Source organism: Rattus norvegicus, chromosome 10 (assembly GCF_036323735.1).
Source record: "Rattus norvegicus strain BN/NHsdMcwi chromosome 10, GRCr8, whole genome shotgun sequence".
NCBI classification, from domain to species: Eukaryota; Metazoa; Chordata; class Mammalia; order Rodentia; family Muridae; genus Rattus; species Rattus norvegicus.
The window spans coordinates 73,046,972-73,059,895 of record NC_086028.1 but is presented as its reverse complement, the minus strand read 5'-3'; the positions used below and the strand labels follow the sequence as shown (position 1 = coordinate 73,059,895).

General features: G+C 52.0%; 1 protein-coding gene and 1 non-coding gene across 6 annotated transcripts in view; both read right to left on the bottom strand.

Moving 5' to 3' along the window:
• Nucleotides 1–6,482, bottom strand: part of Tspoap1 (TSPO associated protein 1) — a 30,227-nt gene extending 23,745 nt beyond the window's left edge. Inside the window, exons 1-2 of one of the 5 annotated variants that reach the window (XM_017597680.3) lie at nucleotides 1,995–6,482; nucleotides 285–1,675 (exon numbers count right to left, since the gene is read on the bottom strand). In XM_017597680.3, coding sequence (XP_017453169.1) covers nucleotides 285–611 — 327 coding nt within the window. In that variant the 5' untranslated portion in view covers nucleotides 612–1,675; nucleotides 1,995–6,482. Of the gene's footprint in view, nucleotides 1–284; nucleotides 1,676–1,994 lie in introns of those variants that run through there. The other 4 variants (XM_017597684.3, XM_017597682.3, XM_213427.10 and 1 more) reach the window with 4 other exon arrangements.
• On the bottom strand, nucleotides 4,706–4,792 carry Mir142 (microRNA 142). Its single transcript, NR_031888.1, has one exon. It is a non-coding gene; the product is annotated as a microRNA 142 (primary transcript).
• Nucleotides 6,483–12,924: the final 6,442 nt, after the last annotated feature.

The following is a 12,924-nucleotide window of genomic DNA, read 5'->3' as shown; positions in this document are numbered from 1 at the left end:
TGAGCCCACCTCCACACCCCCCAACATACCCAAGATCCCCAAACAGATAGGCTCGTGGTGGAGGAGACCTAGCATAATCAGAGAGAGTCACTTGCACACACACTGAGGGGCAGAGCCAGAGAGAACTGAACGAGGCCACTTAGATTCCCATCCAATGAAGGGAGGACAGATAAGCACAGAGACAGACTCACAGACAGAGACATGCCAAGACAAGAAATGAAGGCAGTGGGGTTACAGGCTATGACTGACCGGCCCATCTTGCAGCCCTCCTCCACCTCTCTTACCTTATAAGCCTGTGCATCCTCACCCTCCAGCCTGGAGCAGCTGTACCCAGGGCTCTCTGCTTGCTGCCCCAGCTTGGGCAGCACGGTCTCTGTCCCTTCAGGGTCAGTATTCCTGATAGGCCCAGGGCTATGGGCTCCCGCAGGCTCAGAACTCTCTTCAGACCTCAATCCTTTAACCTGCAGAGCTGTCGGAGTAGCAGCAATGCTGGCAGATGCATCTCCAGGTTTGCAACCCTGGCCCTGAGTCCAGTGCTGCCAGGCAGGCAGTGCCCATGGCTCCATAGCTCCAGGGTCTCCAAGCCGTGGAAGGGTTGTCAGTTGCTCCATGGTTTCGGCAAGGGGCCCCAGAACCTGGACCTGGGGACATCACCCAGCCAAGCAGGGAGGCTGACAGGGGTCATGCCAGACTAGACCATTCTCCCTGTAAGCGTTTGGCTTCACTGAGGCTCCATCAGAGGTTGGCTGAGCTCTTCCCACCCACGAATGAGGCTTCAGAAGGTATCAGGGTTGCCAGACTAGAGCTGGGGGTATGTCAGCTATGTTTACTCATGGTTTTGTGTGTGTGTGTGTGTGTGTGTGTGTGTGTGTGTGTGTGTGTGTGTGTGCGCGCGAGAGAGAGAGCGTACGTGTGTGGGGGACAAGGGTGTCCCTGGGGTGGGGGAGGGTGCAGAGGCCACCACCAGGAATGCCTGGCTGAAGATATGTGTACGTGTGCCTCCAGGTCTGTCCCTGCAGGTCAGTGATGTCTTATGGTGTGATTGGAGGATGAATACCCCCACTTGTGTGTTGAGAAGGGTGGTGCTATGTGTCACTGTCTGTGCCTATTTAAGAGTTACCAGTTATTTCTGCGTGGGGTAGGGGCTGTCTGTATTGCAGGGCTGTGGCAATATGTGATGCTGTCGTTGGTCCTATCTCGGTGTTGTGAAGCCCCGTGTAGCTGTAGTGGTGTGTGTCTTTCAGTGTCTGTGGGTCTGGCCATCCATCAGGACCCCTCTGCCTGGATAGGGTCTTCAGGAGTTTCTGGGAATGATCCCTAGTGGTCCACTGTGGTCCTTTATCTCCAGCTTCTCCCTCCGCTGCCGCCGATCACTTGCTTGCTGGGTGGCTGGGCGGTCCTAAGGAGGCCTGGGTCGATGAGCCGCTTGCCTCATAGTCTCTGCCTCAGCTAGTCTCAGCTCGAGGGACTGCAGGGGTCCCTCTCGGTCCCGGAGCTCCCCAAATGAGATAGTGGGCACGAAGGAGGGCAGAGCCTCAGAATGGGGAGGGGGGAGCAGGGGAGAATCATCATCCCTCCCTTCCCCCTCCTCCTCCCCTCCTGCCCACCAATAGGAAGTCAGCTGCTGGTTTCCATGGCGATGGCGCTGGACTGGTGGGCTGGACCGGCTGGCAGGCTGGCAGGGTCGGGACAGAGGAAAGAGCAGGTTCCTTACTGGATGGTAGCTTAGAAAGCCGCCCCCCCCAACACGCACACCCCCAAACATGGCCTCTTCATCCCCTTGACCCCACAGACCCTCATTTCCAGGATGCAGAGGAATGGAGTAGTCCTCTCCTTTCAGGCAAGACAGATGGAGCTAGGACAATGTGACGGGGACTTAGCCGTAGAAAAGGACAGAGCCGAAATGATGGGATTTGGGATAAAACAAAGAAATAAAAGGCTGAAAATAGAAAGACAAGCAACACGACAGAGGTTTAAATAGGCTGAAAAATTACCCCAGCTCCTCCAAGGCAGATCACATTTGGGGGACAGAGCAGCCAACCTTCACAGGCCAGCAGGGAAGGCCACGAGACGGGGACCTGTTGGGCTGGTTTTGCCTTCAACTGCCAGGAAGTTCATCTTCTGTCTAGCCTTAGGCTTTATTTATTTTTTGCTATGAGAAAATGGCTTTTGGGAACAAGGACATAGGAACTGCCCCACCCAGGTGTCTGCCTGTATGTGGGGCACCTAGATCTCTAGAGATAAGAACGTTGCTCCTGGACGCAGCAAGACAAGCCAGTCTCAAGCCAAGGTCCAGGGCCCTCATGTGGCACCCGTATGGAATAGCAGCTACACCGTAGAGAACAGCCCCCACCTCGGTTGGTAGGCTCCACCCAGGCCAGAGCCGATGGAACCGGGGAGGGATGGGAGTTGCATAGGGATAAGGTAACATTCATTTTCTCTAAAGCAGTGTAAACATCAACGTACATGCGATGTCATGCAGCTTTAGGTCCGCATGTATATGCATGTCATATACATAGTATATGTATAGCATAGAAGAGTGTATATATGTATCTATGCCTTGTGTACACACGATCATTGCATGTATGTGTGCTGTTTTGCCTATGAATTTCATTGGATATGTATCTGCACGTTTTCCTGTGTCATTGTATGTCTCTGTGCATGCAATTATGAGTATCATTGTATTTTTCAATTATATCAGGCCATTAATCACAGAGATCTATGCCATTATATAGCACTAACACATTATGACATGCATTGTCATGTAATAATGTATGATGGCATACAATGATTATGTATATGATGATATACTAGCCAGGCATGAAGTGCATGCATGCTATCTCCATATATACATTTTTTCACCTCTCCATGTTTAATGGGGATTGTCTATAAGATCCCCTCAGGATGCCCCACCTAGTTCTCAGACACTTAAGTCCTTTCATGTAATATGGTGAATATCTGCACGCAGTTTAGGCACCTCCTGTAGACACAAGGTCTCCTGCATGCTAGGCTAGCACTCTGCCACCCAGCTGTATCCTTAGCCCTCCCTTGTGCTTTAAATCCTCTCTGGGTTGTTTACGATGCCTGCTTTATAATACAATGTGAACGCTAATGACTATGCCGTACTATTGAGGAAATCACGAGAATGACAAGTCTACGAGTTATAAAAAGACAACTTCCTTTCTGATAGGGTCTTGCTTAGCTTAGACCCGTCCTTCCCCTTCCAGCTGCTGGGGTTGTAGACATCTACAGCTGGCTTGTAATTAAAAATACTTTTTCAATCTGGTCAGTAGGATGGCTCTGTGGGTGGACATATTTGCCACCACCAAGCCTGACCACTGGAGTTTGATTCCCCAGTAACCACATGGCCAAAATGGAGAACTCCCTCATGCAAGGTGTTCTCTGGTCCTATAGGCATACCACAGCACAGGATACCCGCACTCACATGCACCAGTAAAAATATTTTTTTCCAATTAATCCTTGTGGCAATCCAGAGAGATCTTGATCTCGCTTTTGGTGTGTCATATGTACAGGAAGCCACTGCATGTGAATGTCACCAATGGAAATATTCTTTGGCATGATATGCCATTATATGTGTAAGTTCTATTGAACATGGTGTTGTGTTTGTCCCAGGTGACTGTATACCCATGTTATGCCAGCCATGTCTCAGTGTCTCTATGTCATAGTTTGTGCGTGTTGCTGGCATCTGTATACAGGCCCTGGTGAATGTGCGCTTTATCAATTAACACCAATGACCTGTGTTGATGTGTACAAAGCAGATGGGCACACACACACTGTGCTATCGTGGTTTTGCCCAACTCCTACACCAACAAGGATCCTCTACACCAGTGGTCCAGTGGTTCTCAAGGTATGGGCTGGGATCCCTTAGGGGATAAACCCTTTCACAGTGTGGCCCAGGATCATCAGAAAACAGATATTACAATTCCTAACAGTAGCAAAATGACACTTGAATGAAGCAACAATGAAAGTAATCTTATGGTTGGGGGTCACAACCACGAGGAATCGTATTAAAGGGTGGCAGCATTAGGAAGGTTGAGAACCACTACTATAGACTTTCTTAGACCAAAACCAGAGGCAAGCAGCCGTCATTTTGGAGGTATACAGAGTAAAAGGAAGCTGGCACCGAAATTAGGGTCAAACATAGAGGCCCCCTTATCCCCTTTGTTCACTTTGCCAGAAAGTCTGCTTCGGGCGGCCCAAGCCTTTCCACCCCCAGGCTGTGTCCTAGTCAGGTCAAAGTCTTCTGCTCATGTCAGTGAGGCCAGCCTTTCTCTCTTGGTCAGTTCTGTTCCCAGGCATCCGGGTAACTCACATAACCCCAATAACAGAGTCTCAGACAAAAGTGAAACAAGTCCATTCTTTATTAGTGTTGAGGGCCCTGTGACCTTCACCCAATCCCATCCATCTGGGCTCCCTTCTGGAATCCCCAGTCTGCCTGCGGTGCAGGACAAGACCCACACATCCAGCCCCACCCCATACCCGACTTGAATTCGAGAGAGCGGCTGTGGTGTTTCCCCAAGTATCTGGAGTCAGGAAGCACAGTGCTTTGGGGAGCGGTGATGGTCTTTCGGGGGGTAGGGGCTGGCCAAATGAAGAGGTTCAAGAGATGCTCACCTGTCTCCTTGATGTTGGGGTAGAGGAAGGCGGTGGCAGGGGGCCGCGGTGTGGCGTGATCTCCGAAGCCCACAGTACACTCATCCATAAAGTAGGAAACACTACACCCTCCAGTGCTGTTAGTAGTGCTTTCTACTTTATGGGTGACTGCACTGTCTGTCTGTCTGTCCACGGGGATTCTTCAGGCCACCTGCTCTTCTTTCGGACTCCTGCTTTAATAAAGGCCCCTGCCCCCACCCTCCTTGTAACTTCCCAAGGACCCCTCCACCCTGCCTATGGCCCCCTAGAGGGCCCGCCCTGGGCCTTGTGGGTGGTGACTCAGCATGGCGCCAGACTAGCCTCTTCTTCCCACCCCCCACCCCCGCCTAACTTCCTCTTTGTAACCTTCTTCCCTTCCCCCCCTCCAGGTTTCCACCCTATTCTCTCCCTTCTCAGGGACACTCAGGTAGAGACCATGGCCACTCCAAAGGGCTCATCCCCATCTTTAGAACTGCAACATCCTGGGCGGTGCCTCCCAGGCATATGACCCACACTGTCTTGAATCCAAGTGAGGCAGCCACGGCCTCCTCCCTTAAAGGCCTCAGTGCCCAGGCTTCCCATTAGACAGAGGCCTCGACTCCCAGAAGCCCATGTCCCTAGTCTCCCCATTGGACCAAGGCCTCTGACTCCCTCACTCCCGGCCGCTCCTCAAGCTGGAATCCAAAATGGACTAGCGGCCATGTTGGGTGGAAAAAATAACAGGGCACCAATTGCTGATACTGTCTCGCTTTTTTAGCCTTTGCCCACTCTCCCAACTCCACCCTACTCGCCAACCCTCCTTCCCTAGGAGCTTTAGACGCTCCTTTTTTTCAGGAGGAGGGAGCCCAGAAGTAATTTTCCCTTTCAAAATTATGTTTTTAGAAGATTTAAAAGACGGGGTTAGGGATTTAGCTCAGTGGTAAAGCGCTTGCCTAGCAGGCGCAAAGCCCTGGGTTCGGTCCTCGGCACCAGAAAAAAAAAAAAAAGATTTAAAAGATTTAAAAGCTTCCCCCAACGAAGGCCAATGGGTCCAAGCGTCATTGCTCCTTTGACTAAAGCTTTGCTAGGGAGCCCCAGCACCCAATCCCGTAACCTCCTGCTGTCCCGAACCTCCACTTAGAACCTGCACCCTAACCGTAAGCCCTTCACTGTCCCTTAGGCCCAGAATTAAAGAGCCCTGGTTGGGGCCAGAGTGAAGATTTAGGTCTTACCTGATGCTGTAGAGCTGAGAAGAACAGGCTCCAAAGTGGGGTTCCCTTCAGGGTGGGCAGGGCTTATAACCCTGAGGCCACGTGGGTCAGATCTCAGGGCGCCCAACGGTCTTGGAGCCCGCCTCCACAACGCATCAGAGATTAGCCACCCCTCCCCTCCCTGGGGAGTGCAGACTGACAGGAAACCAGAGACAAGGCTGGGTATTGGCGGGAGGGGGCTGAAGAGGCCATCTCACATGCCCTGGGCAGGTGGCTTCCTGGATTCCAGGCTTGCCCTTCCCCAGTGGCACCAGCCACAGGAGATGGTTCAAGAGTTGACACTGACTCACTGGACGTGACCCCAGGAAACAACAGTTCCCTGCTAGGGCCTTCACTGAGCGCCCTGAAAAAACGTCCTGAATCCCAACACTAGAAAAACACAGCTCCCTGAGCCCTACCCCCACTGATGGGCCTTTGCTCTGGTCACTGAGACCAAGCAAGGCATGGCCGTTCCGAACGTTCTCCTGAGAGGCTGTGGAAGGTGCAGAGGCATGAAGGGAAGTTGGAACCCATACACCAACATCTTCCTTAGGTTCAATTTTCACAACATCCCTGAAAGCCACCACTTCCTCAAGGAAGCCTAGCCCCTCAGGTGACAAGCACTATAGGGGTGTGTGTCACAATTGGGTTGGGTCTTGGTGCTGTTTTTAGGGCCCAGGAAGATGCAAGGACAGGGCATATCAGGATAATGGCCCTGGGGTAGAGCATAGGTACCTTGGAGTCTTGGGGGAGGGGAGGAAAAGGGCTCTGACAGGAGGTTCTCCTGGCCACCGGATGTGGGCACGGGCCCGCCCACCTGCATGTCAACCCCCACTTTCCCCACGGGGAAGACAGGAAACTGCTCAGCCTAGGGCCCGTAACTGGGGGGAGGGGAGCAAGGTAGGAGTCTGGGCAGGAGTTTAGGGTCTGAACATGAGCCCCATATATTTCCCTGGCTTCCCCAAGCTGCTCAGTGAGCTTCGTTCTGGAGTCAAGAATGGCCTTGAGGTCAATCAGAAGAGGCAGGAGGATAGGGAGAACCACTAATATCTCCTTTGGGAACGACATGAGTGTCTTCTCTGGGTACTCCTATTTAGCCATGGGTCTGCACTGGCTTCAGGGACTATAGATTCAAGGCCCAGAAGGGAATTGGAGGAGGGTCAGACCGAGAAAGGAAGACTGGGCCACATGCTTTCTTAATGAAGAGGTGCTGCAAACCTGGAAAAGAGTTTCTCTGTCCCAGTACCCTCAAGTGGGAGTAGGAAAGACAGAACATGACTCTTCACCCGTAAGGTCCAAAAGAACAGTGGTAAACAGTCTTGCAAGGCTAGCTGGCCCAAAATAGGTCAGTGTTCCTTTAAGAGACCACCACCAGGCCTCAGACCTGGGTGGAGGGGAAGTGGCTGCCCCAGGAGATAAGAGGATAAGAATATCAAAGTTGTGCAGTAACCTGGGTTTCTGAACCTCTATCCTTCAGGGCTTAGGACAGCCCTAGAGCTATCGCTGAGGAGGCACCCTGTCCTAGAGAAGATGTCCACAGAATGAAGGGCAAGACCTGGCTTCTGGTCCCTGTTGTGTTTTAGATGTCTTGAGTATGTGACATCTTGTAACAAGGCAGACCTGAGTCCAAGGAGCACTCTAGCTCCTCTTCTGTCCTAAGCAGGGTGCTGGGTGCTCCCTCTGAGAAGCTGTGTCCCCCCTGTAGACAGTCTTCAGTGCCCCAAACCACCCAGAAACTCTAGCCATAGCATTTATGGAATCAGGGAGTTTCTTGGAGGGTCTGGAATTTTCTGTGGTTCCCATCTTGAGGCTGGGGCTGAAGGACAAAGGAACTGAGGAGGAGTTCAGGGCTCCTGTGCCTTGGGCTTCACCACCACTGAGTCTGAAACCCCCTAAAAATAAGAACCAGAGAGGAGAGACAATGACAGGCAGGGAAGAGGCAGCATCTTAGGCAAGGACTTGGGGACAGTGTTAGAGGAGTGGGTGTGTGCTGTGAGGAGTGGGGTACACACCTGTGAGCCATTGAGACGTTGGACATCCTAGGGCCACACACAGTAGGTGCAACCAGCTCAGGACAACAGCCTCCTATCCACTCCTGCAAGGACACAGGAAGCCCCACCTAGGACTCAGGCCAGTGACAAGTCCTGGAGCACACAGGTGTCTCTGAAGGATAGGCCTAACCTCCCCCAACACACACACTGTTGACCCGAAAGCTTCCTGCTGCCTAAGCCTCCCTGGAAGAGACATTCAAAACCATCAGTGGTGGTCTGGAGCTGAAAGAGGAGGTCTTAGTGGCTTTCTTGGTTGAGGAGAGAGAGTTCAAGTAGATGATTCAAAGTCGACTGTTGGGAATGCATCCAGATAGTGAGGCGCATGTGAGGCAGCCACCGCCATTTAAATTCTGTGGAAAAATATCCTCCAAGGTCTTTTCTGGTTTTCACTTTACTGTTTGTTGAGACAGGGTTTCTCTGTGTAGTCCTGGTTATCATAGAATTCACTCTGTAAACCTTGCTAGTCTCAAACTCCCAAAGATCCTCCTGCTTCTGCCTCTCCAATGTTGAGATCAAAGGTATACAGGGTGGGTCTCTCAACCTTCTTGACTTGGCTGTTTTTTGTTTAGTGGGGGGTGTTTTTTTTTAAATACTTTATTTTTATTTTTTTGTACATTGATGTTTTGCCTGCATGTTAGATGAAGGTGGCGGGTCCCCTGGAATTAGAGTAATAGGCAGTCGTTAGCTACCACAGGTGCTGAGAATTGAACCCAGACCCCTGGAAGAGCTGGCAATGACTGCTCTTAACTGCTGAGCCATCTCTCCACCCATCCCACCCTGTTTTAGAGGCAGGATGATACGTAGTTTAGGCAGGCCTTGAACTTGCTACATAATCAAGGATGACCTTGAACTTTGACCCCCACTGCCCCTCCCTTAAATGCCAGGATTACAGGTTTAGTGCATTCCTGGCAAGTACTCTACCAACACGGCTACATCTGCCGCCCCTGGTTCTGATCCGTGTTTCCTGGGATATCTCCCCTAAGGGAAAGTAGGGCTGAGGAGAATGGGGACAGGAAGCAAGCCCTATTCACTTAGAGGATGAGTCCCCGACCTGGAAAGCTCTGGACACACAGTCTTTTCCTCCCACTCCTTCCTAACTAACTCTGAGGACAGCCACCTTGTATGCTGAGATGAGGGCTGCAGGCCTCAAGGGAACACTCAGGCCCACTATGGAGGACTCTCAGTTTCTGAGAAGGGTAGAGTTGAGGAGGAACTCGGGGTCACTGTAGGGGGATGTAGGGGAATTTTGCGTATGTATGCACTATGGGCAGGTACCAAGTAGTCCTCCCTTGGTGCTGAGGGGGCCTTTGGGGTGACCTGGGGAGAGGGATAGGGGGGATATCAGCAGAGGCCTTCTGGAAGAAGTAAATGCGAGTGGGAGAGAGCTTGGAAGGGGCACTGGGCAGAGAGAAGCAGCAGAGAAAAGGCCTTTCGAAGGCCTTTGCCTTAGAAGGAGTGAAGGCCCAGAGTGAAAGCATTGAGACAAAACCCAAGACTTCACACTCCAGCTGCACGGGCCTGGCTGGGGCCTCACTCAGTGGGCAGACAGACAAGCAGGCAGAGATGGCAGGCCAGATAACCTGCTTCTGATGAGAGAAGCCACAGGAGCTAACCACTCACAAACAGGAAGTCAAGAAGGTTGAGAGGCCCACCCTTCAGGGAACCAGGGTTGAGGCAGGAGTGCCACAAAGGAGAGAAACTGATGCCCCAGCACCACAAAACCCAGTAAGGCAATCACAATGAAAAGAAAAGCAAGGGTCAGTGGACAGAAGTGCCTCGGCCAGGTCCCCAGCAGAGATCATCTCACCCCCTGGAGGATCCCAGGTTATCTCAGTGCCCTGGGAGCACGAGGGTTGCTTCCTATCGGGCCAGGAGTGGACAGGCGGTCTCTTTTGGCCACTGCCTCCTCTGTCCAGACATCTTTCAGATTCAACCTCATACTCATGTCCTCTCGGACAAGGGACACGGCTCGCTCTGGGAAGCTGTTTTATAGGGCTCTGGCTCAGCTGCTCCGAGATCATAGGACAGAGGATTTAAGCAGCAAACCGACCCTTAGGAAGCCAGGTTGCAAGCAAAGAAACAGAAGGCAGACTGAGGTGAGGGCCAAGTGCAGGCAGGGTTCTTTCCACAGCGTCTGGGAAGAAGCAGAAAGTCTGGGTAAGAAGGGGGGTGCTTGTGGAAAGGAGAAAGGCACCCTCACCACAGCTGTGGGAGTGGTTATGAAACCAAAAGCATTCTCCTCTGGGATCTCCTAGGGACACTGGCAGGAAAAGGAAAGTTCTTTCTACACATGGGTGCAAGGCCTAACGTGCCTAGCTATTCCGGCTCTGGATTAAACAATACCCGCCCCATCTTCTCCCCATGAGGTGCGTGTGTGTGTGTGTGTGTGTGTGTGTGTGTGTGTGTGTGTGTGTGTCTGTCATGTGTAGGATCCAGCCTGAGTTCCACACATTCACCTCTCCATGTCATAACAGAGTCCAGGACACACACAGTGAAGAAGAAGGGCATGCTTGGCCTACATCTCCTTTGATTACACATAGGAAAGCAAACAAGGAAAGGGGATTGGGAGAGAGAAAGAGAGTACTGCCCACCATGATCTCTCAAAAAACTGAATCCTACCCTTGATAAGAGGACAGCCAAGAGCACAAAATGGGGAGACAAGAATCTTGGAGCTTTTACAGTGCAGATTTGGGTCTGTTACTGAATCTGCCCTGAGCCATCCTGTTTCGTTGACTATAGAATGGAGGAGAGTTGATCAAAGGACCTGATTTTACTCTAAAGTATCCCCAAGGACAAAGGTCCAAAGCCCGTAATGGTAGGAGGAAGCAAAAGTACCACGCTCTAAATCTGCCGAGCCACAGGGCAGCTGTACACCCTCCCAGAGGGATGTCCAGAGAGGGCTCCAGGGGCAGAAGGGTTCTCTAGTTCTTCTGTCAACCCCCTGTCCTCCACAGGATTCTTCATACCCCAGACACAGCTGGAAATACAAGATAAGGTGTGGGAAGAGGAGACCGTCACAGGCAGGAACTAGCCTGACTTCCATGTTGTTACTCTGTGCCACAGGAGGGTCCAGCAGGGTACCCAGGAAACAGGAGAAGCACATTCGGTCTGCGTCTCATTGGATTGACCCAGTAAGGCAAATGTCAGTATCCCTATTCTGAATTGAGGAACTTGATCTCGGCCAGGTTAAGTTTCTGCTTCCTAAATGTCAGACGACAGTCTGCACCCCATTTTTGTTCCCCCAAAGAAGTCAATTCTAATTGTCCCCAAAGAAGCAGTTCTCCCATGAGGACCTGTCTGTCCGCTAAATGCCAGTCTAAGGGAGGAGCTGGAAAAAGCTGGAAAAGCTATGGGAGAGCCTCAGGGCCACTTCCCCACCCCAGGCTTGTGAGTAGGGACAGTGGATGTGACTAAATGGGTCACCCAAGTGGTCTGCAAAACCTTCCCAAGGTCACCGTCCACCTAGTCCTTGAGCAGTTGGGTGGGGGAGGGTTAGCCCCCGAGCCTACAGGGTGCCCGGGAGCTGAGCAAACAGCAACAGCCCCAGCAGTTCACAGCACTGAGCCGTTAAAAGTGACTCAACCAGAAAGTGCGTTTGAAGTGACGCCCACTGGGCCCCACAGCCAAACCTCAAAAAGACGAAGTGAGAGAGGCAGGCCTGTGGGGGCTGGGCTGGAGGTGGAGGCCCAGCCTGGAGCTGGCCTAGCCAAATAAGGACAAATGCTCTCCACGTAGACCAATGGAGCATGAGTGTCAGCGTCATGGGGCTGTGGTTCCAAGAGGGGGAGGTGAGAGGCTAGGACATATGGAGGTGGGAGAGAAGGGGGCAGGGGATCCAAGCCCTCCTCCTCTAAGGGTCTGAGGGTTTGTGAACATAGCTGGGTATGAGGGCCTGACTCCCAAGGGGGTCTTGACTGAGGTCTGCAGCTGAGGTCTGCAGACTTACAGCTACACCTTCCCCAGCCCCAACTGCATGTAGGGCTTCCAGGAGGCAGAAGGAACACGAGGAGGACTACCCTCCCCTGACCCTGTTGCTGCCCCCAGAATGGCCGTAAGCACGCTGTGATGGACAAGGGGAAAGGCTCAAGTGGTCTCATCTGTGAGAAGGGAATACTAATGTCTTGTGAGACTGTCACTGAGGACCTGATGCAGTTTTGAACCTGGACATTGCCACACGAGAGGACACTTGCTATGGAGGAACGCAGGCCAACGGCAGTTCCCCACCACGTTCTTGCCTCCGGTTTCCAGGAAAAATCCTTTTGCAAGGACATCAGCAATTCTGGCCCTGGTATATCTAAGTGGGTAAAGGGGACGATTACTCTCTCCTTTGGTAGGAGAGACTGATACCTGCCTAATCCAGGGGCATGCCTGCCTCCACTGCCTACCTCATCTAGCCCAGCAGAAGCCTGAATTCCAGGTCATGCCCCACCTCTCAGTCAGAGACCCGCCCTCCATCTTCCTGCTTCTCTAGGGGGCAGGACTGAGGGCGTGAGTCTCTTAAGCTGCCCAGAGAAAGTACTACAGCTGCCTATAGGCAGTGGAGACGCTGTCAGGTTGTCTCTGGGCTTTCCCGGCACTCTCTTGTCTCAGGTCATGCAGTTCCTGCTAAGTCTAGAGTTCCAGAGGTGGTTACTGGTACCCTCTCCCTCTCTTCCCCTCCCAAGAACAGAGCTGTGTTTTCCCTACGTACTTTCCTTTCCGTACTTTCGCTATTCAGTCCCCTAGGGAACAATCAACAGTTACCACTCGGTCCAGCTCCAGCACCACCAGCCTTTTCTGCCTAATGGCCCTACAGATATTTTTTTTTTCAAAGAAAACAAACAAATGAAAAAAAAAAAAAAGGTGGCAGATGCTGGGTTTGGGGAGGAGAAACACCTTTTGGAAAGCAGCCAAGGGTCTTGCCTTGGTGTCTGAAGCTCTTCCCTCTGTTCACTGTGCTGTACAAGGTCTCAGTCTGCAGAGAGGAGGTATACATAGGGAAGTCACACATG